General features: G+C 45.2%; 1 protein-coding gene across 8 annotated transcripts in view; it reads left to right on the top strand.

Moving 5' to 3' along the window:
- Positions 1-27,475, top strand: part of MAP3K4 (mitogen-activated protein kinase kinase kinase 4) — a 112,254-nt gene that overhangs the window by 64,508 nt on the left and 20,271 nt on the right. For 6 of the 8 annotated variants that reach the window (XR_002070858.2, XR_002070859.2, XM_019412724.2 and 3 more), the window contains exons 4-15: positions 4,498-4,740; positions 7,013-7,159; positions 12,525-12,682; positions 15,726-15,842; positions 17,314-17,413; positions 17,575-17,658; positions 19,081-19,344; positions 20,654-20,803; positions 23,061-23,222; positions 23,682-23,815; positions 24,505-24,583; positions 25,310-25,388. Coding sequence is in view for 6 of the 8 variants with exons in the window: in XM_019412724.2 (XP_019268269.2) it covers positions 4,498-4,740; positions 7,013-7,159; positions 12,525-12,682; positions 15,726-15,842; positions 17,314-17,413; positions 17,575-17,658; positions 19,081-19,344; positions 20,654-20,803; positions 23,061-23,222; positions 23,682-23,815; positions 24,505-24,583; positions 25,310-25,388 (1,717 nt within the window). In the remaining 2 variants the exon portion in view is untranslated. The remainder of the gene's footprint in view (positions 1-4,497; positions 4,741-7,012; positions 7,160-12,524; positions 12,683-15,725; positions 15,843-17,313; positions 17,414-17,574; positions 17,659-19,080; positions 19,345-20,653; positions 20,804-23,060; positions 23,223-23,681; positions 23,816-24,504; positions 24,584-25,309; positions 25,389-27,475) is intronic. The other 2 variants (XM_019412725.2, XM_019412723.2) reach the window with 1 other exon arrangement.

Genomic DNA, 27,475 nt, shown 5'->3' with positions numbered 1-27,475 from the left:
GCATGGAGGTTGGGAAGTCTGATGACAATACATTTTTGTTTCTACTTGTAAGACCTTTGTTCACCTGTATTATTTATTTATTTATAACCTGGAGGCCCAAAGGATCGTTGTGTTGTTGTTGTTGTTGTTTTCTTTTTCTTCAAACTCCAACTAGTTTACTTGGTGTTGGTTTTTCCACATTGGTATTTTTGAATACATGGTGCCATTTTAATATATTATTTCAGGTTTTGTTTGGTTTTTATCTGTTTTTTTTTTTAATTTCAAGTGAATTTCTTATTGTTTTAACTTTTTTCTGTTTCATTGATTTGGTTTTCTTCTCTGGGAACCACTGCTGTATATGTTTTGGACCTACTTTCTCTCTCTTCTCTGTCCCTTTATTTCAAATCTTTCCTTTTCCTTTTCCTTTTCCTTTTCCTTTTCCTTTTCCTTTTCCTTTTCCTTTTCCTTTTCCTTTCCTTTCCTTTCTCTTTGCTTTGCTTTGCTTTGCTTTGCTTTCTGATATATAACCTTTTCTTCATTTTTACCTCCTGTTTCTGTGAAGCCATGATCTGTTCTGTTTGTGTTCATGTTCCTGCTAGTTTGTTTTCTGTTTTTGAAATGATGAAAAATTATCTTCTGAGTACTATCACTTTGAGTTCTTCTAATTTTAATTATTGTTGTTCTTTTATATCTTCTGTGGTTTTCTTAATTTCTTTCAGCATTTTTTTTGAAAATTAGGCCACAGCTCTGTTTAGTGGGCGTGTCTTTCTGGCATGTTTTCTTTGTCCGTAAAGTGGTTCAGCTCGCTCTTTCTCTGCTTAATAACCTTGTATGGATTCCGGCCCTAGTGGGTTCTAGTGCTGTCCTTTCCTCTTGCTCTTTTTTAAACATTTGTTTTCATGGACTTTAAGGAAAGAGAGAGTTCAGAACGTGTTTAGGTTTATAGCTTTGAGCTTCTCCTTCTGAACTGCAAAAAAATACAGTCTTTCTTTTTGAGATCTTCTGGCTGTGTTCCCCTCCCACTGCTGGACCCTCTCGCTCCTTTACGTCTCCTGTAGTTTGCAGGTCAGTTGGATTTTACTTTAGCAGGTTTGTCCTGGAAGAAGATTTTAGCAGATAGTTTTTAAGAGTCTGGGGAGCCTAAACCGCTTCGGCCCCTTCAGACCTATTACAACGCTTTCACCTCACCTGTGAATCTGGGCCCAAATTGCTTTCTTCTCACTGAAGTCCTCAAATGGAAGCAGTGAGCTTTCTATCGGATAGTCCTTGGTGACTGTGGAATTTGCCTCTTTAGGCCCATCAGACACCCTGATAATCCCCTGGGTTTCCCCTGCACAAGTGCTGATCCTGCAGGGTCCGGAACAGGTCCTTTCTCCCCATCTCTTCTACTTTGGACTTCATGGCAATACCTCATCACCAAGTTGTATTGGACGTGTGTCTTGTTGTCCTAGTTCTGTCTGTTCTTATGGGGGAACTAAGGGAAATCAAAATTCTGCTGCTACCACTGTCTTTCCAGAATTCCTGTTATTATGTTGAGTGCCTAACTGGTCAACAGTTAGAAATGACTGGTCATTTCGACTGCCTAAAATGACAATTTCATATGGTTTAACCTAATGTATAGCTCTGTGTTTAGGTTTTAGTACGTTTGGAGTCTTTCCAAATATGTATGTTCAAAACATATTTTTATACTTACACTAATACATACTTTGGTTTCTCATATCAGGCAAGAATTTCTAAACAGCCACATAATTAAAAAAATGGTTAATTGTGACAGCATGAGGTCTAGTTATAGAGGGAGGTAAGGAGGTAATTTTTCAATTTTCTAGAACATTAGATTATCCATTATTGTCCAACTGTTTCAGCTGCTGTTTTTTTATGTATTAAATTATGGATAATTAGATATGTTTCTCTGCTGATCTGTTTACAGTACTTTTCTATTTTACATAAAGTAGTTTCATTAGTAAGGTCTGCCATTGTGTGGGGCAATTCTTCCCGTTAATTCTTTAAAAAACATTTTTTTTTATTAAAAAAAAATTTTTTTAACGTTTATTCGTTAATGAGAGATAGAGACATAGCATGAGCAGGGGAACGGCAGAGAGAGGGGGAGACACAGAATCCGAAGCAGGCTCTGGGACCTGAGCTGTCAGCACAAAGCCCGACGTGGGGCTCGAACTCACAAAGCGTGAGATCATGACCTGAGCTGAAGTCAGATGCTTAACCAACTGAGCCACCCGGGTGCCCCGTTCCCATTAATTCTTTAAAAAAAATTTCTGGGCTGCTTTTATTTTTGTACATTATTTTCTTCCACATGAGTTTTATTGAATGAGTTTATTAATGCACACAAAAGGTCAGTGAGATTATGATTTGTAATCACATTGCATTTTTATTGATGTCTGTGCACGATGGAGTCAGCCCAGTTTGCCTGAATTGATCACAGACTTTATACCATATCTGACCCTGTATTTCTCACTGGAGGTAATAATAAATGAAGGAAATAATAACAAATAGTGCCATTCTTGCACTTTATTGCCCCTTTCCAGGTTTTTTTTTCTCATATGTTTTTTTTTTTTTTAAATTCAAATACTCCTTTCTAGAACTTGCATTATAGTCTTTAACCGAGTTATCATCCTGGAGTTGTATCTGCCTGTGTAGATTCTGCTAATTTCATGGCTTCTCACTTCCTTGGGTATTTTGTCTTAGGATCTTTATTTGGATTTGCTTTTCATTTGATTAGACCTTACTATACTTCCTCAGGGTTTTTTGTAGTGAAGATAAAGGAATTGTACGTAGAGTTCTTCCTTATCTAAACAGGTTTCTTCCTTCTTCACGTTAGCGGTGTCTTGACTGTGCAAACAGCCCTCTCCATCTCCTGTTCTTTCTGCACTCATGTGATTCTTATGTTAAGCTCCTAGATCTGACTCCCGTGTCTCTATTTTTCACCCCAAATTTCTGTTTCTTTTTCTTTTGCTCTTTGTTACAGTGATAATTTCTGTAGTTATTGCCTAAGTTATTAATTTTTATCACATTCATTCTGTTCTTACTGTCTTTATTGAATTCGTTATAGAAGTCTTGGTTTGTTAAATTGTTTTTCCAGAGGACTGCAATGAGATCTTGCAGTAGAGTATTTTATGGTTCTCTCTGTTTCCTACATGAAATCAGTGTCAGCTGTTCTGATTCTTCACCTTGGTTTCCTTAAAGTGCCACTTCCTCTTCAGTGCTCAGTAGTTTTTGAACGCCTGCTCCTCCTTGGACAGGGATTGACCCGCCATGCACCACCAGGAGGAACACGTTTGCCCAGCAGCTGTGTGGGTCTGGCCGTTGGGTCTCCCAGGCGGTGTTCTCTTGCACCGTGGACAAGTAGGGATTGTTCTCCTTCCCAGCGAGCTTGCAGCATGTGGGTAAACGGGCTGGGACGCTAGGGAATGCCAAAAGAATTCTTTAGAATTTTATCATAGAAAGTTTGTGGAATTTCATAGAGCTTTACATCAGCCTTTGATCTGGTACCACTCTCTGCACCAGAGAAAAACAAGCGTTTATATTGCCTAAAGCTTTTAAACAGACATGTCTTAACCCTAACCGCGTTTATCACATTTTAAAAATGATGCACTATTTTAAATACTCTGGCCTGTTACAGAAAACTAAAGCATGTGTTAATTTAAAGGCAGAAATCTGTGTTGAGCATGAACGGATATGAGCAGAGGAGACGAGTTAAGAGTTCAGTAAAGGACAGGGAACGTAGATATGAGTGACAATGAGGCAGAATAGTTCTAATTGGTGATGTTTTAAATTGAAGAGAAATTGAGGTTTTCAAATCTTGTTGGCCTCTGTTTTCTCAATAAAAGGAGAAATGAAGGTCTTTGGATCTGATTGGTCAGGGTGATGTTGCCAGAAGTTTAAGAATGGTGGGGAAGCTCCAAACTCCCTGTTTTATGAGGAACAGCATAAGGCATTGGATGGAGTAACTGTAAGAAAGGGGAGTGACACTGAGATTCCCAGGGGTATCAAATAACATTTGAGTGGGACCAGCCAGGTCAAGTTTAGAAATTTTTTGTATAGCTTGGGAGAGCAACGGACAGAGGAATTGGTAGAATCAGCTAGTTTTTATGTTTATGTAAATGGCTCCCTGGTAATCTTTCTCAGATTTTAATAATTTCTGGTTTTCTCAGTCTAGAGATAGTTGTGGATAGTACTTTATCTAACCCTAAAAGTAAAGTGTTGTAATCAGTTTAAGTGTGATGATAAAATTTGTGATGAAAATGATGAACTTTGTAGTTTTTCCACTATGCTTTTTTGATAAAAATGTCATAGTTTGGTATTAGTTCTTGTTAGGATTTTCTTTTACTTTTAGAACTGCTTGGGTCTATGTTAAACACGTTGAATTATTCTAAAGATTATCTTACCTGTAAAATTGTGACTTTTGTAGGTTTGCCAGCAAATTATAGGGAATAATAGTTACAACCACAACCATAGCACCTCCTTTTGTATGCTCTTGTAACTTTTGTTGAATTTTTGTTCTAGTTTTCCGAATTTCCAGACCCCATGTGGGGTTCAGATTATGTGCAGTTATCCAGGACGCCGTGTTCCTCGGAGCAGAAATGCAGCACTGTGTCGTGGGATGAACTCCAGTCCATGGACTTGCCCTCATTCGAACCTGCCTTCCTGGTCCTCTGTCGAGTCCTTCTGAATGTCATACATGAGTGTCTGAAGTTAAGATTGGAGCAGAGGCCTGCTGGAGAACCGTCTCTCTTGAGTATTAAGCAGGTCTGTTTCCAAGACTGATTAAAAAAAGTTGGCAATTATTATGCTATTCTACAGGCTTATAGTCTTTATTTTGAGGATTTTTTAAAATTGTTGCAAATAGCGAAAAATGAGTGCATGTTGGTGTTGTTAAGCTGCTCTTTTTAGGGTAATTTCAAACGTTCTTTGCATTAGTCCTCAAAGAGAAGACTGTGGTTCGCCTTCCTGCCATCACTTTCTTGTTCCGGAAGGATATAGAAGGATGGTGGTGGAATGGCGTAGCCTCCCAACATTAGCCGTTGAAGGCTGGGAGCTTAAAATTCACTCAGGAGAAGTAGTTTAAGTTCCTTACACTTATTTTCTTGTCCTAGTGAAGCTACCTGCAAACAGATCATTCATTGTCTTTAGAGTGTGCAGCTGGGAGATGTTTGGACTCTTTGCTCGTGTAGACAGTTGCATGGTTTAAATAGTAATGACAGCTTCTGCTTTCTTGTTTTTTATCAATTTTGGATGGGATTTTCTAGGGAGTTTGATACTCCACAGGTGACAGGAAGGGCTGGAAGCAGTTGTATCTAGCACGGTGAATGCTGGTGAGTGTTTGTATTCGTACTTTATGGTATTAACCATACGGATATCCACTATACAAGATAAATAATTCCGATTGGGGGAGGAGGGAAGGTATGTTTTTGTCAACTGTGCTTGTCTGTCCCCTGGGGATGGAAGGGGGATGATGGGATGGCACCTGGGGACAAGCACAGGTCATCGGATAGGCACAGAATAGGACTTGACTTTGGTGGTGTGGCTCGGAGAAGGCATGACTCGTTGTTGCCGCTTGGGTTCCTGGGTTCCTGGGTTCCTGCCCAGCACCGGCCAGAGAGTGTTCTTCTCTCCCTCGCTCTGCTTCTCACTGCCCGCTGTGGCCGTGGCCGTGCCTCTCACTTGTCCACCTGTTGCAGTGGTAATTTAGCAGGCTTTAGCAGGCCTGGGTATATACTGACTTCCTTTCTCACAAAACGAATATTCAGGAATATAACCTGGTAAAAACAAGGCAGAGTTTACTTTTTGCTAGTGGGGCTCTTATGAAGATGAAACAGTAGTTTATGTTAAAATGTTTTTAAAAATAAAAAACAAAACTTAGATGAATGTAGTATTGCTAGAATCAAAATAAAACAAGTTTTGGCTTAGATCATTCAAAGATTCGGTTATAAGCACCTAAGTGACATCTTTAACCGAGAAATGTACGTCTGAACACAACAGCTTTTAGTAGATGTCACTCTAGCCGTGGCTCCCTGATAGTGAGTAATTACTTTTAGAACCGTTTGAAGGGGAATTTGTGTGTATAAAGGCAATCTGTATTAATTTTGGAATATTTGACAAGTACAGAAAATGATGCAGACAAAATGAGAATTATCCTATGATGCTGCCCCTCAGAGAGGACCACTGTAACTATTTCGGTGTATTTGTGTCCACCTGTTCATCCCACACATACAAATAAAAGAAAAGGAGATGAGTTTTTACCCTTAAATATTGTTCAAAAAAAGATTTCAGATGGCTAAAGCAGTGCTCTGCTATCTAGGTACATCGTATTTATGGAATCCCCATTGCTTTAAGCAATACCGTGATAATCTAGCGAGATGCCGTGATGGAAGGGCTGGAGGGCCAGTGACCTCATCCCGTCTCCCTCCCTCCTGTCCCGCTGCCTCCTGGGCCTAGTGTGTGGGGTCACTCATCTGTTTGTTTAGTTTTGTTTTCCCTTGACCTCTGTCTGTTTTCATCAAATTGATCTTAGGTTTGATTTTCGTGATTATTAGAGGCTTCTGATGGTAAAGGCCACAAATCACGTAGTTACTGTACTAAATTACCACAAAGATTGTCATGCCCTGTGGAATGTAGGTGTATTTGAATCTTTACTATGTTTTTGGTTAAAAATAAGCAGTTTCATTAGGAGAGTTTTCTATCCATTGTCTTATATGATGCAAAATCGTAGAAAAATAGACCTTACTGTGTGGGATGTCTCTTCTGTATAACTTTATTTGTAGGGGAACGTATTGTCACAAATCGGCGTTTGCCTGTCTGGTACTCTCCCTGTGTATTCATGCTGTAATAGTAAATACTTATTTTCGGTTTTTGGTTCCTAATCAAGACTGCTAAGATATGTATATGAACGGAGCTGATAAAGAGTTGGAAACACTTTAGGACTTGGAGACTTCTTGAGGATTCAGGTGGGAGGTGTGTGGGCTGACAGATGGCGCGGCCCTGGTGTGCGACGTCACAGAAGGTGTGTGTGCTCCCGCAGCTGGTGAGGGAGTGTAAGGAGGTGCTGAAGGGCGGCCTTCTGATGAAGCAGTACTACCAGTTCATGCTGCACGAGGTTCTGGACGACCTGGAGAAGACTGACTGCAACATCGATGCCTTCGAGGAGGACCTGCACAAAATGCTGATGGTGAGGCCCAGTGGGGGGTTTCTCAGCTGCACGGGGGGGGGGGGGGGGGGGGGGGGGGGGGGGGCGAAGGGAGGGAGAGGGAGGGGGCAGTCTTTAACCCGATTCTTTTCATCTAGTATTGGATTACGTTTGTGTCTCCTAAATCCACGTTTTAAAAAACGCCCGAGGGTTTTTGCGTTAGAATTTTTGGCGAAGCTTACCCTATTTTGTTAACTGTAAGACTCTTCATCTTAGAGCAGAACGGCCCAGAAATGGAGTCATAGTCTGGTCCTATTTTATTGAGCCATCTGTTCTTAGCTGTTCTGCAATGCGTGGCCGGCGCCAAGACTGAGAAGACAGTAGTGACAGTTAGAGGCTCCTAGTCTGGCTGGGCCCTGGGCGTGAGCACTAGGTGCCTGGGCGGGACTCTGAAATGCGGTGACCACTTGGAGACGGGTCACCTAAATTAGCTTGGGGACGTGTGGGAGCCAGAGTTCGCTGAGGAACTGGGCCCATTTGGGGAATTACAATGGGATTTGGCAGGAGCAGACCTGCCCAGAGGAGCTCCCCAGTCCTTACACCATGTGAGTTGTGTGCACGCACACACGTTGTAACCCCTGTCCTGTTGTTCCGATTATTCACTCCTGGTGGACGTATCCTTTTACCTTAGGTGCCCGTTTAAGACTTACTTGCAAGGTTTGCTTTTCTCTGGAAGCTTTATCTGACAATTTCAGTCTTTAACGTGCCTCCGTCGACACCTTCTCTGAACTCTACGCAGTCATGGTTAGAGCTGTGCGGTGAAATATGCAATGATACACCATTTCTCTGCTCTCAGGTTTCCCAGACTACTGAAAGCGTCATCAGCCAGCGGCTGTAGCCTGGAGTTACTTTGTCTTCCATGATGTCTGGTAGAGGATAGTGTGTAGCCAGTACCTGTTGGATTGAGTCGGGCATATGCACAGATGATTCTGTAACCTGGCAGGTTGATGAAACAATACAAGAATGACCATGCTTGTGGGTATTTGGGGAAGGTTTTCAAGACATATTTTGCATGCCGTTTCGCCGTGTCCTGTGTCAGGGTGGCTGCAGCACCTCCAGGGACCACCCCCAATTTCTAGGCTAGAAGAAAAGAGAAGGGCAGAAGGGGAAAAGTGTCCTTGCCAGCTAAGTCCAGAGCAGTGAACGCTCTCCTGGAAGCCACACCCACCACCTTTCCTCTGCATCGTATTGACCAAACCTATGGCGTGGCCTCTTGACTGTGGCAGAGGCTGGGGATTCAAATGTTTAGCTTTCCAGTTGCTACAGCAGAAGGATAGAAAGGGGGCGCCTGGGTGGCTCAGTTGGTTGAGCGTCCGACTTCGGCTCAGGTCATGGTCTCGTGGTCTGTGCGTTTGAGCCCCGCGTTGGGCTCTGTGCTGACAGCTCGGAGCCTGGAGCCTGCTTTGGATTCTGTGTCTCCCTCTCTCTGCCCATCCCCTGCTAGCGCTCTGTCTCTGTCTCTCTCTCTCTCTCTCTCTCTCTCTGTCAAAAATAAATATTAAAAAAAATAAAAAAAAAAAAAGAAAGAAGGAGGTGGCTAGGAGGGGGACTTATAATATCTGGTGCATTACAAGAAAGAATTTTGAGTTTGAAATTATTTCTTAATTGGGGTGAATGCATAAAAGACCAGAGTGTGTAACCTGGCTACATTTTGAAATACAGTGTATTTCTTAGGTCAGAAAAGTCTTTATCATTGAAAAGTCATGATAAAAAAACAAATGCAAATTATTTTTTGCTTTCTCTCAATGGATGGTTAAACCAGGAGTTTAAAAAGACAAAAACTTCCCAAACTGTCTTTGGTGGTTTCACAAAGGCACACACAGCAAGCACCCTTATCAGTGCGGTCACTGAGGCAAGAAGGGTAAGAGGCAGGTGGGCAGGGTGTGCCCTCGGGCCATTCAGTGCCGGAGTCCGGAGTCCGAGGTGTGCCTGTGGGATATCTGAAGGCCAGGTGAAGGGAATACCCAAATTCGCAGCAGCTCCTCAGAGCTCTAAGTACTTAGGACTTTGTTTTGGTTTTGCTACAATGATCTGTGTGAGACAAGATCTCCCTTAGTTTCATCTCCATGACTTCACAGATGAAGAGCTGGAAGTTATCAGCGGTTTTAAACTTGTGCCCGAAGTGCGCTCAGTGGCTAATGGCACGGGCCTGTTTTGACATCTGGGGGAACCCAAACACAATCGGTGTGTTCGTTAGAAAGGAAGGAGGGAATGGTCTTTGGATGGCCAACTGCATCGTGTTTGCCACACACCCTCCTCTTGAAACTCAAAAACAGCAAAAGGAATGGCGAGTAAAGAAAGAAACTCCGTGTTCAGCAAAGGAGAAAATTTGGCACACCGTTCTCCTCTCCTTGCCTGACCAAAGGACCGTTACGGTTATTTGCCTCGAAGTTTGGACTCACGTGAGGGTAGACGCAAGCTCTGAGTATCTCACAGCCCGTCCAGGGATCCGTTGGAGCGGTGGTGTGTGGGGGGTGTGAGCGGTCCAGGGAGAGGCTGGAGGGGTCCCCGCGGAGGGCTTGTCGGTGGCCTGCCTGCAAGACAGAGGAGGAGCAGGCACGCTTGTGTTGTCCGAACATATCCCGCTGCTGAGGAGGGTGACGGGAGGCAGTGGTGAGCAGGCCGTGATGCGGAACGTCGGTGACTTTGGGGGCTTTACTCCGCGTTTCGTCATCGTCCTGACGCGGAAAACTGAAGCCCTCATGCGAGCAGGTCCGGGGACGTGACTTGGTGAGCGTTTGCTTGAGGCAGCAAACCAGATTGAAGCTATAAACCGTCCCAGCTCACTTCTCTGGCCCTGGCCTTAGAAGTAACCAGAGCAGTGGACAGGAGAGAGATGGAGGAACGTGTCATGGATCTAAGGAAGCCACGGAAAAAGAACTTACAAGGAATGAAAACGCGGTAATGAGCGAGACGTGGCCGTTGTAGAAGACGCAGGAGGGAGAGGGGAGACGTGTGCAGCCGGTGTTCCTGCTGGGGTGCAGCTTGTACCCCGATAGTGAAGACTGTGGGTCCAGCGAGAGCTCTTAAATAGAATTTATTGGAGGCCATTTGAAAGCCTTGGGGATTGACTTTGTGGAGGGAGACAGATGAACAAAATGATGCACGAATGAGAGGAGAGGGAACTCGATACTGTGAGCTTCCGCAGATGCCATGAGGAGGCGGGTCTCGAAACCCAAGTGTTGAGATTGGGAGGACGCTTCGCTCGGCCGCCGCTGGGAGGAGATGTCACGTGGCCGTGTGTGTTTGGGGTGGAGAAGGTGAGGGATCCTGTATCTAATGACTTCTTTTCGTTAGGAGGGCTGACATGGATCATCTGCTGAGAAGGGCTGAGGGTGGGCATTGGCAGTCTGAGGAAAATGGAGGGGGTTCAAAGTGCGGTCGTAGAGAGAAGGAAAACGGGTCGAGTGGAGACAGAAGTATTGCGTGCACCACGTGGTCGGGATCGCGATGTGTAGAGCAGGGGCTCCTCCCTGTCCCGCGACCCTCATGACCCTCAGCTTCTTGAGTGAGGGTGTGGGGCGTGGACTTGTTGGGCTCACCGTGCTTTGGGGATCTGGCAGGTGAGCTGAAGAGGGAGGGGTGGCAGGGTGGGGGGCGGCCGGGGTGTGGAGGGCTGACCGTGTGGGCTCTAAGCCAAAAAAGGAGGAGAGGGAGTGAAGGAAGGGAGTAGCGAACTGGAGGAGGAAGAGAAACGCATGGACTGGAGTTCACATAAGGTTTCCATACGAGAATGGTCATGGTGGTGGTAGTTGAACAGAAAACTGGAATGAGGAGAGGAGGTTTTAGAATCAGGCGTTTGGATGGGTGGTCTGGGGCCTGGAGATACTCTGTAATGACCAGATCTGGGATGAAACATCATGCGGTGGCTGAGTCCGGGATGGAGAGAAGACTGTGTTGGACACCAGAGAGGGACAGGATGACAGCAGTGGGAAATCAGTAGGTGACCGTATGAACAAAGGGTTCACGAGGATGCCAACTGCTTCCGGCCGTTGGGTACGCGGTCACACGGGCGCCCCGTGACGGGGCTGTAAGGGAGAGGTGCACTCCTCGGGAGACGGCCGGGCATGAGCGGAGCCGGGGAGAAGAGAGCAGCACCCCGAGAAGCCAAAGGGGGTCCTGGCCTCGTATTTAAGGGTTTGTGTCCTTTGGACGCGATGGTGGTAGACCCACAGATGGTAGGTTCCACGTACCCAGACAGCTGTGTTCACAACAGACCCCAGACTGCAGATTCACACCCCGCAGGCTGGCTGGGGGAGCCCAGAGGCATCCAGAGACACAACAGAAGACGGTTTTCTGAAAGCAAGACCTGAAATTTACCTCCCGAAAATTAGTACCGGATTTCAGAAAACATTCGCTCCAGTGAACACGAAGATGTAGCCTGGGGAAGTCACTGAGATCCCAGACTGGATCTAGAGTCCCGTATATATCCGGGCAGAGAAAAAGCAAGGCACCTCAGGGCGTGAGGAGAGCGGGGACAGCGGGAGACGAGGCTGGCATCAGGTTTCTTTGTTCGAACAACACGCAAGGGCAGACAGTAGTCCGGGAGCAATGCCTGAAACCTTCCGAAGCGGAGAACGTGTAATTCAGGCATTTTATACTCAGTCAAGTTGTCCTCTCGGTAGGAGAATCCACAGTGAGTTTTTGTCCTCTAATAATTGTGAACCTGTCTTGAGAAAAGCTAATTGACAGTAAAACCCTGGGAAGCAGCAGATACATCAAAATAAGGATGTAGGGACGGGAGAGCTGTTGCATAGGATTTGTGGTGGACATAAACCCCATTTCAGAAGACCTGGGTATTTTGATTAGATACCATAACTTATATATCATACATCTTGAAAAAAACCGTGTCATAAAAATCCGGGTGTCAGGAAGGGATGGTGGCGAAAAGTGTGCTCTTTTCCTCTCAACACGGAAGATACTGTCTAAAGTTAAATTGGGTGATTCAACAAGTAAAGATCCCAACCTCTTAAAGGAATAATTTCATAATATATTAATAATGAAATTTTCTGGGTATTATTATCTTGGTTTTTGTTTGTGTGTTTTTTTACTTCTGTGTACATTGTGAACATTTTATTTTCTTGGTAATTTGAGGGGATTATAAATAATGTGTTAAATTGCCAAGGAGTTGAGTTGCACAGTTTAAGAGAAGTGCCCATTGAGACCTCGGTGATGCAATGAAGGCCTCGGTGATGCAATGAAGGATCTTGCTTCTCGCAGGGCTACGTGCCTCAACGTCCCCTCCACTTTGCCCTTCTCGTTTGTGGCTTTCAGGTCAGCAGAGGTGAACGCTGTGAGCTGCTGAGTTCTGTTCTCAACTGTCTCCCTTTATGTTTCTTTATTTAAGGTGTATTTTGATTACATGAGAAGCTGGATCCAAATGCTACAGCAGTTACCTCAGGCATCCCATAGTTTAAAAAATCTGTTAGAAGAAGAATGGAATTTCACCAAAGAAATAACCCATTACATCCGGGGAGGAGAAGCACAGGCCGGCAAACTTTTCTGGTAGGACCCTTGTGCTCCTGAGCGTGCCCGCCCATTCGCGCCCCCCGCCCCCCACCCTGTTCTCTGCGACATGTGTACCTGCTCAGTTACATGAAGGTGACAAGCAGTCACACGTGTGCATGTACCTCTCTCCCGAGTTTTGTTGTCCTGGGAGCCAGGCTGCTCAGCGGGGGTGTGTGGGGACATTTGGCACCTTCCAGAAACAGTTTTGCTTGTAGTGACTGGGCGGTGCTCCTGATTAGAGGCCGGCGGCACTGCTGAACATCCTGCAGTGCACGGGACAACCCCCAAACCACAAATTCTCCCCCCAAAATGCCAGTTGAGAAGTTGAGGAACCCCTGCCTTAGCGGAAACGCTCTGAGGCCCCTGAAGGGCGGCTCAGACCGGAGGCCCCGGGTGTCCCAGCCTTGGCGGGGTGCTGGGAACCTCAGGCGTGTGTCTCACCCACGTCCCTTCTCCAGGAGCTGAGTGCCCAAGGTGGCGTCCCCGCTGCCGGCCCCTCGGCTCTCGACTCGGCTGCTGGGGGTCAGTGCCGCCCCCTCTCACTTGCCCCATCAGCCATTTCATTTCCTCTGTCCCCTCGTAGAAGTCCTCGTGTGCTCAGCCCAGCTTCCCCTCTGTCGTGTGGGTCGTGAGGACCGCAGCTCTCCCGGGTTCCCCTCCAGCCTCACAGGGCATCGCTGTCGCCCCCCCCCCCCATCTGTGTCCCGTGCGCAGGGCCTCAGAATCCCTCTCCTGCCCTGACCGTCCTCTCTCCCTGGATTGTGAGTGAGCGGCTCACTCTTTCTCTGACCTCCCCGGCCCTTCGGGCCCTGCCTTCCTGTTCCGGTTGGTTCCAGAACCAGTCAGCCTTCTTACAAAATGCGCTCACGGCCCTTTTCAGCATCTCGCCTTCTCTTAATGTCCAGTAATTCTGCTTTGCCTGTAATTTCTTCTGTTTGCATTTTCTGTTTCCAGGCTGTCAGGCTTTGTCAAACAAATTTTTTTTTAAGAGGTTACTGTTCATTTGTGCCACACATTCATGTTATGTAATTTCCCCCCAGCCTCATTTCCTCCTGTCGGTTTTTTGTTTTTATCTGTTGCTCGTCCTTCGCTGTCTGTACGCGGCAGTGTCTGAACTTCACCTTCCTGTGCCTTCTGAGCAGTTCCCGACTGAGGGCCTGCTGCCACGGGCCAGGCTAGTTCTGGATGCGCACGGCAGCGGTCTCCTTCCTGGGCTGTTCCTCCTAGGTTCCCTCAGTCTCGGAGCCATCCCTGAGTCCTGTCTTTGTCTCGCACACTACCCCTGAGCCTGTCGCTGGTCCCTGCAGGATTCATCCGCAGTCTGACCTCTGCACACCCCTCCACGTGGGCACTCCTCCCAGGCTGTCATATCTTGCTCGAATGACTGCAGGCGCTCTCCAAGGAGACTCTCTGTTTTAGCTCTTCACCCCGTTGGTTTATTCTCAACACCACAGCCAGAATGATCTTGTTAAAGTGCACATCAGACCATTTTCTCCTCTGTTGCAAAGACTCCAGTGGCTTCCCTTCTTCCTCAGTAAAAGTGAGAGCTCCTGAACATGGCCCGTAAGGCTGGACACAGTCTGACTTTTCACTGACTCTCTGTCACCCTTCTCTGTCCCCTTCTCCAGGCCTTACCAGACAGCCACCTTGGCCTCTTTATTGTTTTTCCCGGACAGGGCATGCTCGTGCCTCCGGCCCTTTGCACTTGGTGGTTCCTCTAGTTGAACTGCTCTTCCCCCGTTATTTTCATGACCCATTTTCCGCTTCCTTTAGGTCTTTGTCTAAATGTCCCCTTCTCCATACTTAAGATGGAAATTCCTACCCACAAGTTCTCTTGGTTTCCTTTCCTCTTGTTTCTCTCCATAGCACTTAACGGAACTGCTCCATATTTTCCTTTTTTATTTTATTTCTTGGTTTTTCCTCTATGCACTGGAGTGGTTCTTACCGGTTCCGTTCACTGCTTACTACGTAACAGATACTCAGTGCTTGTCGAGCAAACCCTTTGTGGGTATCCTCCTCCACTGCTGTTCTGAAAGCAGGTCTGTAATCAGGTCCCTTTCCCACTCAGTTTCTTTGAAGGCTGACCTCTCTGCCCAGTAACTGAAGGTGGGGCACTCGGCAGGACGTGCAAGGCCTTTCGCAGCCTGGCCGCAGCTCGCGTTCTGGGTCTCGCTCCTTTCAGATTGTGCAATTTCTTTTCGCAGCCAGACCTCTTGCTTAACACGTCTTCATGCCTTTCGATCGTATTCATTGTTCTTCCTGGACTTTTCTTCCCCTCCTCCGTTCCCTTGCTGCTAGCCTCTCTTCTCACTGCTCTCTCCCTTGCACCCCTGTGTCGCACACGCAGCTGGGTTTGGTCTCCGTCCTCTGCAAGTCCCCTGGCGCTTCCCTGTGCCGCGTCTGCCACTGTTTGTATGCTTACTCGCTCTCTTTTACCAGATAGACGCTCCTCTCTTTGAACGTAGAGGCCGGTAAACTGCTGTTGAGGCTTCACTTCACTCATTTAGATAGTTTTATACACTCGGGCTTACCCTTTTCCCTAGTGTGTGGATTGTGCACTCCACGAGGGGCATCAGCTGTGTGGAGTGTTTCGTGTTGACGGATCAGGGGAAGCTAATTGTCAGGGAAATTTGTAGAAACAGTTGCATTTAAGGAATTCACTTTGTTTTCTTATGCCGTCATTTAGTTTATAAAGCTTTTAAAAAGTATCTGGTCACAGATATATATTTGAGGCCGTTTTATGCTATTTTAGACTTTTAAGTAGAAAATTACATTTGTGTAATAATTACCTAGCTGCTCTGAGTATGATTTAAAATTTTAAGGTTTATGATAAAACCGTGATAATAGAACGAAGACAGATACATGCCGTAGTTGAGATTTCCCCTTTCTCACATTAATCGGGATTTTATAGTTCAAGAAAATTCCCACTATTGTTGATTCCCAAACTATTAAAACAGCTGGACTTTCAGCTTCTCATTCTAGAATTAGAACGAGGACAGTTTTTCTTCTTTGGTTTACTTTTGTACTTTTGTTCCCTTAGTGACATCGCAGGGATGCTGCTGAAGTCGACAGGAAGTTTTTTAGAGTTTGGCTTACAGGAGAGCTGTGCCGAGTTCTGGACCAGCGCCGACGACAGCAACGCTTCAGACGAAATAAGGTTGTGCCTCATTCCCTTCCCCTCCCCTTCCTTATTTCACGGACTCCTGCTCTTGGTGATGAGTCTAAAATGCACCTTGTTCAAACCGAACTGTTGGACTGTAGGGATTTCCATAGTGGATCTGAAGATTTCTGTTGTGACTGTCTTACCTGTCCTTGTCCTCTCTTAGTGAGAATTTTCTGTGGCATTTTCTTTGAAGGTGAATTTAGAATTTAGTGGCCTAATGAAAATAGTGTCTTTTGAGAAAGGGAGAAAGAGTGCAAGTTGACTAAAAATGAGTAGAGAGCATTCATCCCTGTGTCCTGGAAAGTCTCTAATCACATAATTATGTTTCTTTCTATCAGTCCATTAATACATTTAGCACATTGTCATTGTTTTTATGCATAGCTTATTCCTTCTGTTGAACTTGAAGCTTAAGTACATGAAACCATGGCTTACGCATCTATTGCATTTCCTCCAGTTCCGTGAGATGGTATCCAGGTTGGACCATGTTGAATCGCTCTTTCTGTGGCACGTATATCAGCCGTATAGCTGTTTTGTGGCCAGTTATTAGCGATATCCTAGGATTCAAGCTTAGGAAATGCTCAAGGGAAATGACTTCTCTAGAGCTGAAATGTGTTTCTCTCACCATCCAAAATTTGATGAGAAGCACATTTTGGGTTTCAGAATACCTGGGAGGTCCTCATGCCAGAGTTAAAGAAAGCGTTCACCCAGATTCTTGCCTGGGAAAGTACGAATAGCTGAGAATTGGAAGGACTCAGTCTGTAGAAGGTCCTGCAGGTTTGGGAGGTAACACGGTGGATGCAGAATAAACGGGGAGTCGGAGATGTAAGGTGGTGAACTAGAGAAGGGCTCTTAGGGTGCCCTGGTTCTTTATTAGCGGTGGATCTAAAAAGCGGGCTCGTGCGCTGGTGTGCTGGGTCTGGCTCGTGCTGGCTCGTCCTGGCTCATCCTGGCTCCGGGGAGCCGAAGTACGATCATGCACACCTGTCCCCCAGCCGTCGCTCAGTGCCGTCACGCTGGTAGCTCGCAGCCAGCCGCGAGGGGCGTATTTATGCCACAGAAATCACCAGACACCATGAAGGCAGGAACTTGAGGGGGGCCGGTTGTTAACCATTTACCAGCCCACCACTGTGTATGTTCCTTTTCAGAAAGATTCTGCACTGGGAGTCAACTTTTAGGAATTTTATCTCAAACTCCAAGAAATTAGTATAATCAAATCTTTAGAAAATTGAGCTTGCTGTTATTTGAAGGTTATTGTGTGTGCCTTACTTATGTAAAGAATACAAGTACCTTCTAGAAAACTACAAGAGAGCGAACTTCTGAGTATTTCAGACACATTCTCAGTAACTGCTTGCTCCCATGTGTCCAGTTCTCAGTCTTTGTTAATGTGGTTTGGGACTTGCTCCTCTTTGTTGCGGTTTCCTGACACAGTGTCACGGGCTCTAACTGGGTGGCGCTGACTTTGCAGGAGGTCTGTCATAGAGATTAGTCGGGCGCTGAAGGAGCTCTTCCACGAAGCCAGAGAAAGAGCCTCCAAGGCCCTCGGATTTGCCAAAATGTTGAGAAAGGTGAGTTAACAATCCTGATTGTTGAAAATGTTTCCTTTACCAACCTTTCTTCCTTCCTTCCTTCCTTCCTTCCTTCCTTCCTTCCTTCCTTCCTTCCTTCCTTCCTTCCTTCTTTTTAAAAGCTAACCCTAAAGAAGTTTCTTTGTAACTGTGATCCTTAGGACCTGGAAATAGCAGCAGAATTTGTACTTTCAGCCCCAGTCAGAGACCTTCTGGACGTTCTGAAATCAAAGCAGTATGTTAAGGTAAATATTTAAAATGCTGTAACTGGAATATTTTGCCTTTCCTGTTTTTCTCTAAAATGGACAGACTTTATCTTAATGGTCCAGATGGTAAATATTTTAGGCTTTGCTGGCTGTATTGATCCCAGTAAAAAGACTTTCTCATAATTTCTCAATGAAATAATTAGAAAAACAAAGTTTTTCATATGTATTGACTTGCTTTAAGAAGGAAGATAAAGTTGAGGTGGCTCAGTCAGTTGAGCCTCTGACTTCGGCTCAGGTCATGGGCCTTAACGGTTTGTGAGTTTGAGCTTCATGTCAGGCTCTGCGCTGACAGCTTGGAGCCTGGAGCCTGCTTGGCAATCTGTGTCTCCCTCTCTCTCTGCCCCTCCACAGCTTGTGCTGTCTCTGACTTCCTCAAAAAAATGAATAAACGTTAGGGACACCTGGGTGGCTCAGTCATTTAAGCGTCCTGCTTCAAGCTCAGGTCGCAGTCTTGTGGTTTGTGAGTTCAAGCCCCATGTCGGGCTCTGTGCTGACAGCTCAGAGCCTGGAGCCTGCTTCAGATTCTGTGTCTCCCTGTCTCTCTGCCTCTCCCCTGCTCGTGCTCTCTTTCTCTCTCAAAAATAAATAAACATTAAAAAAATTTTTTTAAATAAATGTTAAAAAAATTTAAAAAAAGAATGCAGATAAAGTCATCAAATATTCATTCATACTTTGTGTTAAAATTAGCTACACATACATCTAAAATAATGTGTGTACGATAATAATGTAAAATAACAAAATAATTATTTTAAGTGTTTTTTTTTATGTTTTACCCTTACATTTCCTGAAACAATTTAGACTTTTTATAGGAACGTTTGCCATCAGTGGACCCCCTTTTTGAGTCACCATCTTTACTCCCATTTAAGTTGTTGGACATTTAGTATTGACAGACTCTGTGTTATGGCCTTATTGCTGGAAATTTTATCCCAAGCCCACAGTTTTATCCCACCTGCATTTATGTGTGATTTGCACAACAATATCACATGCGTGTTCCTTATTAAAATGATCTTTAAAAGGCTTTTTATGATGCCCCCACCAAGAATGATTAATGAATCCGTTATTAGCATGTTTTGCCTTACCTTCTGTAAGCATCTCAAAGTAGCGCTGATTGAGGTTGTTGGAGGCCAACATTCCTCCCGTGGAGGGTATTTTTGTGCTTATACTAAAAATACGGCGGTGGGAGGGTGCTCTGTGAGTGGCTTCACCAGGCCTCTCGGGCACAGTGCTCCCGTGCTGTCCTCCCTGCCGCCTGCAGCGTGGCCCTGGATGCCCTGAGGTGCCTTCTGCGCCTTCCCCACAGAGGCCGGTCCTTTTCTGTTTTTTGTTTTTGTTTTTCTTTTTAAGTAACATTTCTATGTGTGACATTCCCTAGTTTAAGATTCTGGGTCATTTCTTTTGCAGGTACAGATTCCCGGCTTGGAAAACTTGCAGGTGTTTGTCCCAGACACCCTCGCTGAGAAGAGCATTATTCTTCAGTTGCTCAATGCAGCTGCGGGAAAGGACTGCTCCAAAGAGTCCGATGACGTCCTGATTGACGCGTACCTACTGCTCACCAAGCACAGCGACCGCGCCCGGGATGCCGACGATGGCTGGGCCGCGTGGGAAGCGCAGCCCGTCAAAGTCGTGCCGCAGGTGGAGACCGTCGATACCCTGAGAAGCATGCAGGTGTGTGTCAGTCGCGGCTCCCGCACCCGCTGCTCCCCACCCCCCACCTGAGGCAGCACTGGCTACTTCAAATACCTTTAGAGAAAACAAACGACCGGCTCCCGAGTGATTGGTTTAACTGCCACAGGAGTCTCCAGTGTAGACTTCCCCCCAGATGGACCTCGATGTTTTCATAGTTTTGTAGCACGACTTGTACCAGCATATGCCTTCAAATTGTGTATGTTAAATTATACTGGAATATTTGGAGTATTTTATTTATGTCCTTACCTGGTTGAGCCGTGATCTGTGTACTCACACTCTCACAGGAGTTCTCTCGCCCGTTCAGAAGTTCCGCTTCTTCGTGTATTCTGCTTGACTTGCTGTTAGCTTCCATTTTTGTGGTGAAGCTTTTTACCTACCTCCCCGACAGGGATCCCAGGATGGTTGAAATAAGTCATTAATTACAACCTGGAAGAAACCCTCGCATGCCCTCGGCATTCAGCCTGGCCACAGTTGAGCGCACGGCTGTCTCTTCTCCACACGACCTGCTCTCTTGCTCGTGTTCTGTGTCTCTGTGAATGGTGCTCTGTCCACTCAGGTGTTTAAAGCAGAGTGTGACCGTATAGACTCGTCCTTCTACCCCCCGGTTAGTCACCAGCCCTAGCACACCCGAAGCATCTCCAGCACGTGACGCTTTCTGTGCCGTCCGGAGCCACCACCACAGTTCGATTCTGTCATCCCGGGACTGGACTGCTGCACTGTCACACTTCCAGCCACACCTTCCCTCTCCCCAAGTCTGTGTTTGTTTGGGTGCTTTCAGAATGACCTTCATAATACGCGGCTGTGATCACATCACACCTCTATGCGAAATACTGCAGTGACTCACTGCCACTGAAAGAAAGAGCTCATGAAGTCTCAGTTAGCTGTTTGTCTGTTTCATGGAAAGCCACTCAGGTCACTTTCTTTTATTCCTGCATTTTCCAGCTTTATGGACTGCTCCAGCACGTGTACACACACGCACACACGCACACACGCGCACACACGCACACACACACAGACTGCTGCAGGAGTATTGAGTTACTTGTGGTTCTAGGCTGTTCAAGGCATCGTGCCCACACAGTTCCGTGGGATTCTTCACTATTGTGTGGAAGACTTTAGACGTAGGGCCCACTGCCAGGCATAGCTCTGCTTGAAAACTGCTTTCTGATCCGCTGGTTCCTGGCCTGGTAGCTCTGTGAGGTTGGCATTGTTTTTGGACGAGGGGTTCACCTGGAATGGGAAACCCTTAAGTGGGTCTGTTTTTAAGCCCGGTGCTTGATTTTCCTCCCAGGTGGATAATCTTTTACTAGTTGTCATGCAGTCTGCCCATCTCACAATTCAGAGGAAGGCCTTCCAGCAGTCCATCGAGGGACTCATGACTCTGCACCAGGAGCAGACATCCAGTCAGCCGCTCATCGCCAAGGCTTTGCAGCAGCTAAAGGTATTCCGGTGCCGCCCCAACCTTAGCTGCCGCCTCTCCCTCCCCTGCCGCCTCTCTCTCCCACCCCCACTGCCTCTCCCTCCCCTGCCGCCCCCTGCCTCGTCTCCCTCACCTGCCACCTCTGCCCCAGCTGTTTGACTGATGTCCCGTTGTCATGCTGTGGAAGAGTCCGGGTGTGACAACGTACTACCACGTGGGCGATCTGAAGTGCGACATTGTCCTCACTGTTCCCCCTCTTCACAATACACATTTTCCCACACTTCAACTAAACATTTCCCACATCTTTCTTGGAGCCGTAGAACGTTGGGATTGGATGGGATAGAAATCTGAACAGTTACGTGATTTCTTCATGGCACGTGGTGGGTTAGCAGCCAAGTTGATACTGGCATTTAGGTCTCTTTATTTCTAATCCAGCTTCCTTTCTTCTTTAGCAGTTACCAGTATTTGCTAGAGGTACTCCAGATCAGTAATGTGTAATCTAAAAGAAGCCTTGTTTATGCCTTGCTTTAGCAGATACTTCAGCCAAATGAAATACAGCAGAGAAAGCAGTTGTAGACAGGCGGCAGGCCTTCCACGTCCAGGGCAAGCCAGAGCCTCACCTTTTCCCAGGATTTCCTGTTTTCACCACTTCTGCCTTGTACCCCAGTCATCAGCCGTGGTCTGATCCACACTGTTCCACAGGCCATCAGTTATGCCTTCTTAGTCACATCAGGGCTTAACTGCTTGAAGAAGCAGCACTTCTTGAAATCAGAAGTAGTTTGATAAACATTTGTTTTTCTTCTGTCAGTCTGATTTGTCTTATTTACCTGGAAACACATTCTCTCATCGATTGCCTTCCCACTCCAGTAGCAGGGCAAGAGACTTTGTCTTTGAGTCCATGAACTCTGGAGAGTGTAAAATTATATAAGATAGTGATGATTCTTGAGCCTAAGGGATTTATGGCCTTCAGGACCTGAACTGCCACACCAAAGTCCTGAGGAGGGAGATAATAGAACCTCGTAGCATCTGGGAATTGCCACCATGGAGGCATTTCAGCTTGTAGGATTACCGAAGATACAAACCGGGAAGGAACATCGCTCTGGATCAGGGGAACCGGAGTGCTCACCACATATCAAATAGTCTGATTTGGCTGGATCTTGGTGGACACAGTGGAAAGTTGGGGGAGATAAAGCTGGTAAAATTAGATGGACAAAAGTCAGGCTGTTGAGAGATTTTGGATTTTATTTTTTTCTAGGCCTCAGGGAGTCGTTGAAGATTTAGGAAGAGCATTTTGAAGCAGTATGTAGGGGGAGCGCCCGGTGGAGAGCATGTGCACATGCCTGTGTTTCAGGGGCGGGGTGGGGGTCCAGCTCGGAGCGCTGTCGTCCTGCCTGCGGAGACAACGAAGAGCCAGCGGGGACAGGGCTTTTCAGCCTCGGCAGTATTCACATTTTTGGTCAAGAATTCTTTGTTTTGGGGCAGTTGCCCTGTTTTGTAGGATATTTAGCAGCATCTCTGGTTTCTACACACTAGATACCAACAGATTTCACACCCCATCTCCCCAAATTGTGACAACCAAAATAGACATTGCCAGTGTCCCCTTGGCACAAGGCGGGTGAAATCAGCCCTAGCTGAGAACCCCCAGGCTGCTAGCAAGTAGCAGCAGGGAGATGAGAAGGACAATACAGGGTTCACGTGTTGGATTGAAACCACACTTACACTTCAACAACCGCCCCGGGGGGGAAAAGCAGCTGGTGGTTGATGTGCAAAATATGAAGAGGAAAGCGTCTGTTCAGAGACCACATAGTAATTAGGCATTCTCTTTCTTTTTAAGTTTATTTATTTAGAGTGAGAGAGAGCAGTGGAGGGGCAGAGACAGGGAGAGACAGAGAACCCCCAGCAGGCTCCACACCATCAATGAAGAGCCCGATGTGGGGCTCAGACTCACAAACCCTGAGATCATGACCTGAGCCAAAACCAAGAGTCTTGACGCTTAACTGACTGAGCCACCCAGGCGCCCCTAGACATTATCGTTTTAAATGGATTCATTTTTCCTCTTGGATTTCATAAGATGTTAAAGAAGACCTAATACAAATGATGAATACAAACATGAAAATAAGTAAATAAATATCCTTTATTTTTGAATAACTAGAATAGATACGGCTAAAATATATTGCAGTGGTTGACGTCTGTGATGACGAAAGGAGTCTTCCTCTAAAATGCAGTAGGTATTAGGTGATTGCTTGGTTTGTATTCATTATGCTTTGGGCCTCTTTAGAATGACGCGCTAGAGCTTTGCAACAGAATAAGCGATGCCATCGACCGAGTGGACCACATGTTCACTTCCGAATTTGACGCGGAGGTTGACGAATCTGAGTCTGTCACGCTGCAGCAGTACTACCGCGAGGCGATGATTCAGGGGTACAACTTTGGGTTCGAGGTGGGTACAGAGCAAGAGGAGAAGCGCAGCGTAGCTTTGCGGTTGCTCCGTGACGCACTCGCGTCAGACTGTTGATGGGAATCACGGCTTCGTCAGGCACGTCTCATTGTACGCTGCTGAGTATCAGAAATGCTGGTTTCCTTTTAGACTGGCCAGTCGTTGCCCGGTTCTTATTTTGTGCTAACAGCTTTCTGCGTTCAAAACCTTCTATGAGATGGTTACTGTCATGAAAGTACGTCTGTAATTTCAACTTACGAATAAAACATCGTGAAGCCGCACTTTAAGATATTACGTTATCTGTAACTTTTTATGTTCTTGAAATGTGTAAATTTTAATTAGACTTTGCTTTTTGTTTCTAGAAAAATGACATTTTAAACAGACATGGCATTTGTAGCGTTGAGATAGCTGTATAATCGTTATTTTCTTCTTCATTTTGATATGCACAAAATCTTCTTACAGTATCATAAAGAAGTTGTTCGTTTGATGTCTGGAGAGTTTAGACAGAAGATAGGAGACAAATATATAAGCTTTGCCCGGAAGTGGATGAACTACGTCCTAACTAAATGTGAGAGCGGTCGAGGTACAAGACCCAGGTAATGACCAAGGACATGTTTCCTGGAGCTGCAAGTAACTCAGTTGTCCAGTCTCTCCAGAAGAGACGAGAGAGAGAGAGAGAGCGAGAGAGAGCGCGCGCGCAAGCGGGCACGTGTGTATGTGTTTGTGAGTGCGTGAGCATGTGTGAGTGTGAGTGTTGGAGCAGCCTGTGAAGCTGGAAGATGCAGGAATACAAGGGATATGGGATTGGTAATATTCCGTTTGCATATTGTATGTGAGATTTCGGAGCAGCTGACACAAAAAGGAGCATTTTGAACTCTTTGGCCATCAGGATTTTGCTTTGTTTTGTTTTTAAATGGAACTATTAGCACAGCAAACTCCATAGTGCTTGGAAAACTTAAAAGCAAAATTCGTTCCATAATGAGTTAACTTCAAGGGAGTTCACTTTCTCCCTGGACAGGTCTTCCTGATGCTAATTTTTTTCCCTCCCTCATGAAATTTAAGCCTGTTATTAATGTAAATGGAAACAAATTGGTAACCAGTTCCTTTATGAAGAAGTTGTTTGTCCTTTTCTCACAAAACATGCTATAAATTTACTCATCCCCAAAAGGTATGTTTTTTTCTTAGACCATAATTTTCCAGTCACATTACATTTCAGTATTGTATAGAGTAAAACTGCTACAGTATTTTCTTGGTTTTGTGATTATTGAACTTTTTCATGTAACAGGTGGGCAACCCAAGGTTTTGATTTTCTACAAGCCATTGAACCTGCCTTTATTTCAGCTTTGCCAGAAGATGACTTCTTGGTATGGAATGTTCTAGAGTTTTGTTTTGTTTTGTTTTCATTAAAGAAATGAATTGATTACTATTTCTGTGTATTTTTTATAGCTGTTCTTAAATATTATTTTCATAATTGTAACGATAATGCTAAAGTAAAAGCACTCTATTATTAATAGCATAGTAAGAAATTCCGTGTTCTTTTCTTTTCATAACAATAGTGTCCAACTGGCTAAGTCCGTGGATAGCTGGGAAGCCTAGCACTTCTAAAATATTTGTCAGTTTCAGATTTTATGAATTGCTGACTTACTAGTTGCTGCTTTTTGGCAGTTTAACGAGGGACTAGCCGGTTCACACGAGCATGTGCCATTTGAGGGGGTAGTGCCAAATGTTGAATATTATCACTTTTATTCCAGTACGTTCCATCAGTTCCAAAAGATGGTGTTCAGCATGTGAATTCATTCATTTTAGCCTCAAGTAGTAGAGATGTGCTTGTGCACATCATTGCACTATGGGGAGTTGAATGTGAATTTGTTTTTGTTCCTAAAAATAGAATTGTATGTATTATCATTATAAGTTATGGGCAATTTGTGTTTAATTTATGTTTATAGCTATTTTCTTTTAAACAAACTTTGAAAATCTTGACTAAGGGTAGCATGTTTCTTTTAAATATACTGAAAGGTTAATTTGTGTTACTTACTAATTGAGAGAATGTACATTCCCCTTCTTCTTTGCTATTTTCCTCGGGTTTCCAGAGTCTTCAAGCCTTGATGAATGAATGCATTGGCCATGTGATAGGAAAGCCGCACAGTCCTGTTACAGGTTTGTACCTTGGTAAGATGGCAGTTAGAACACTTCCCCTAGAACCTCCTGGTCTGGGCAAGCGCATCATCCTGTAATTGTGGCCGTTTACCCGGTGTAGAGAAGTTCTTCAATGGTATTCCGGAAAACGACAGTGAAAGTTACAGGAATGAGGTGTGTCTGTGGAGAAGACCATAGTCCTTCCAAATCCAGCAGGAAGATTAAAATGCCAGCACACGGCATTCACTGCCTGCCAGCAGTCTTAACTACACATTTTAGTTCATTATTTCTTGCACACCAACACTTTATTCTCCCCCTTAAAATCTCTTCTTCTGGGAAGGAAAGACTTGGAGACAGAGTTGTCCGTTAAGGAGCAAGGAAGGGCCTTTCCTGCTGGAGGGGGGCAAGTGTAATTGTTCCCCTTTCACAGCTGAGACGGTACCTGTTTCCCCACTAACATAGTAAATTCTTATTTGATTTTACTTAAAAAGACAAAAACACAAGTTATGCTATGATGTACTTCAGTTAGAGTTTTCAATTATAGTTAATATACTGTTTTATGGAGTATGTTGAAACTTTACAACAAAATATGTATCAGAAAAAGGCCGTGCCTTACCCCATTCTTGAGATAGTAACTAAAAGCAAAACTCTATTTATATGCAATAAACATCCAAAAATGAAAAGTTAGTAATTTTAAAACAGTTTAAATTACACAAAATAAAATAATTCATAAATGGTAAATTTCTCGAGTGGGAGGAACTATATCTTAAAGGGTATTTGCTAGCTATAGAAAATTCAGTACACTGGGTTTTAATGCTTGGTTCCTTGATCTTTAAAATTCTCTCAGGGGGCACCTGGGTGGCTCAGTCAGTTAAACATCGACTCTTGATTTTGGTACAAGTCACGATCTCACGGTTTGTGACTCCAAGCCCTGCACTGGGCTCTGCTCTGACAGCATGGAGCCTGCTTGGGATTCTCTCTCTCCCTCCCTTTCGGCCCCTCCCCTGTTTATGCACTTTCTGTCTCTCAAAAATAAATAAATACTTAAAAAACAGTATACTCAGTTTATACCTGCTTTTCTCCCAAGGCTGTTATGAAAGTCACCATTTACAAAACTCTGTGAACATTTTATATAAGGTTACAATTTTATGGTGTTCTGTATTCTTATCAAATTTTTGATTAATCATATTATCCTAAAAGCTTTGATTTTCTGATCTCCTAAAATATTTCACTAAGAATACACCATCAATAATTCAGTAAAAATCACTTCTTTAAAGTCTTCCCTACGTGAGGAATCATTTCCATGGTGGCAAAGTTACAATGTAGGAAGAGTATATAGAGAAATGTAGAAAATGTACATGCAGAAAAAATTTCAAGGTAGAAGAATATTACAAAAGAAACAAAAGCAATCCTCCCACGGTTGCTGGGTAATCACGGCTAACGTGCGATCCATCACTAATTACTCACATGCCTCTCTGAAAACCGCTGGTGGGACAGTGGGTCAGCAGTGCCGTCTGTGGGCCTGAGATGCCCTTTGTCCCCTCGGCCATGTGGCTTGCTGGGAACAGCACTGGCCGAGTCACATCGCCTGACATCCTGCTGACCTGGGGCCGCTCATCCAACATCACAGAGGCTCCTCTGCAAATGCTTACAACCGGATGCTAATGAGGCTTCAGTAGGGTCATGAGAGTTGTAAACTGGAGTGTCCTGTGCGCGGCAGCCGTCTGCATCTCGTTTTGTGCCCTTCCCTTACGAGGGCAGTTAGTGAACGGAGAGCACACCAGCTGTCGTTCCGTTGTGTACCGTCTTCTCTCCCTGTGCTCTGCGCTCGTAGCCACGGAGCACGGCCCGGTGTGTGGCCTCCCCTCGGTTCCGTGTGCTCGGGGAGCTGCGCAGGCGCGTTCTGCTGTGTGTGGCTCTGCTCCTGTAATCACACAAGCGTGGATAGGGTCGTTCGCTTCACTGTATAAAAGCTGGATCACATCGGAGAGTAATCTCTTGGTTTTCTTATCTGACAATCGTAGAAATTCCTCCCTGTCAATAGGAATGGATCTGGTTCATTCTCTTTTAGCGGCTTCATTTTGTCCATGATGGGGGTATTGCGATTTTTTGCACCATTT

This window comes from Panthera pardus, unplaced genomic scaffold, assembly GCF_024362965.1.
Source record: "Panthera pardus isolate Hobbes unplaced genomic scaffold, ASM2436296v1 HiC_scaffold_17, whole genome shotgun sequence".
Classification (NCBI taxonomy): domain Eukaryota; kingdom Metazoa; phylum Chordata; class Mammalia; order Carnivora; family Felidae; genus Panthera; species Panthera pardus.
This window is presented reverse-complemented; position numbering and strand designations above follow the sequence as displayed.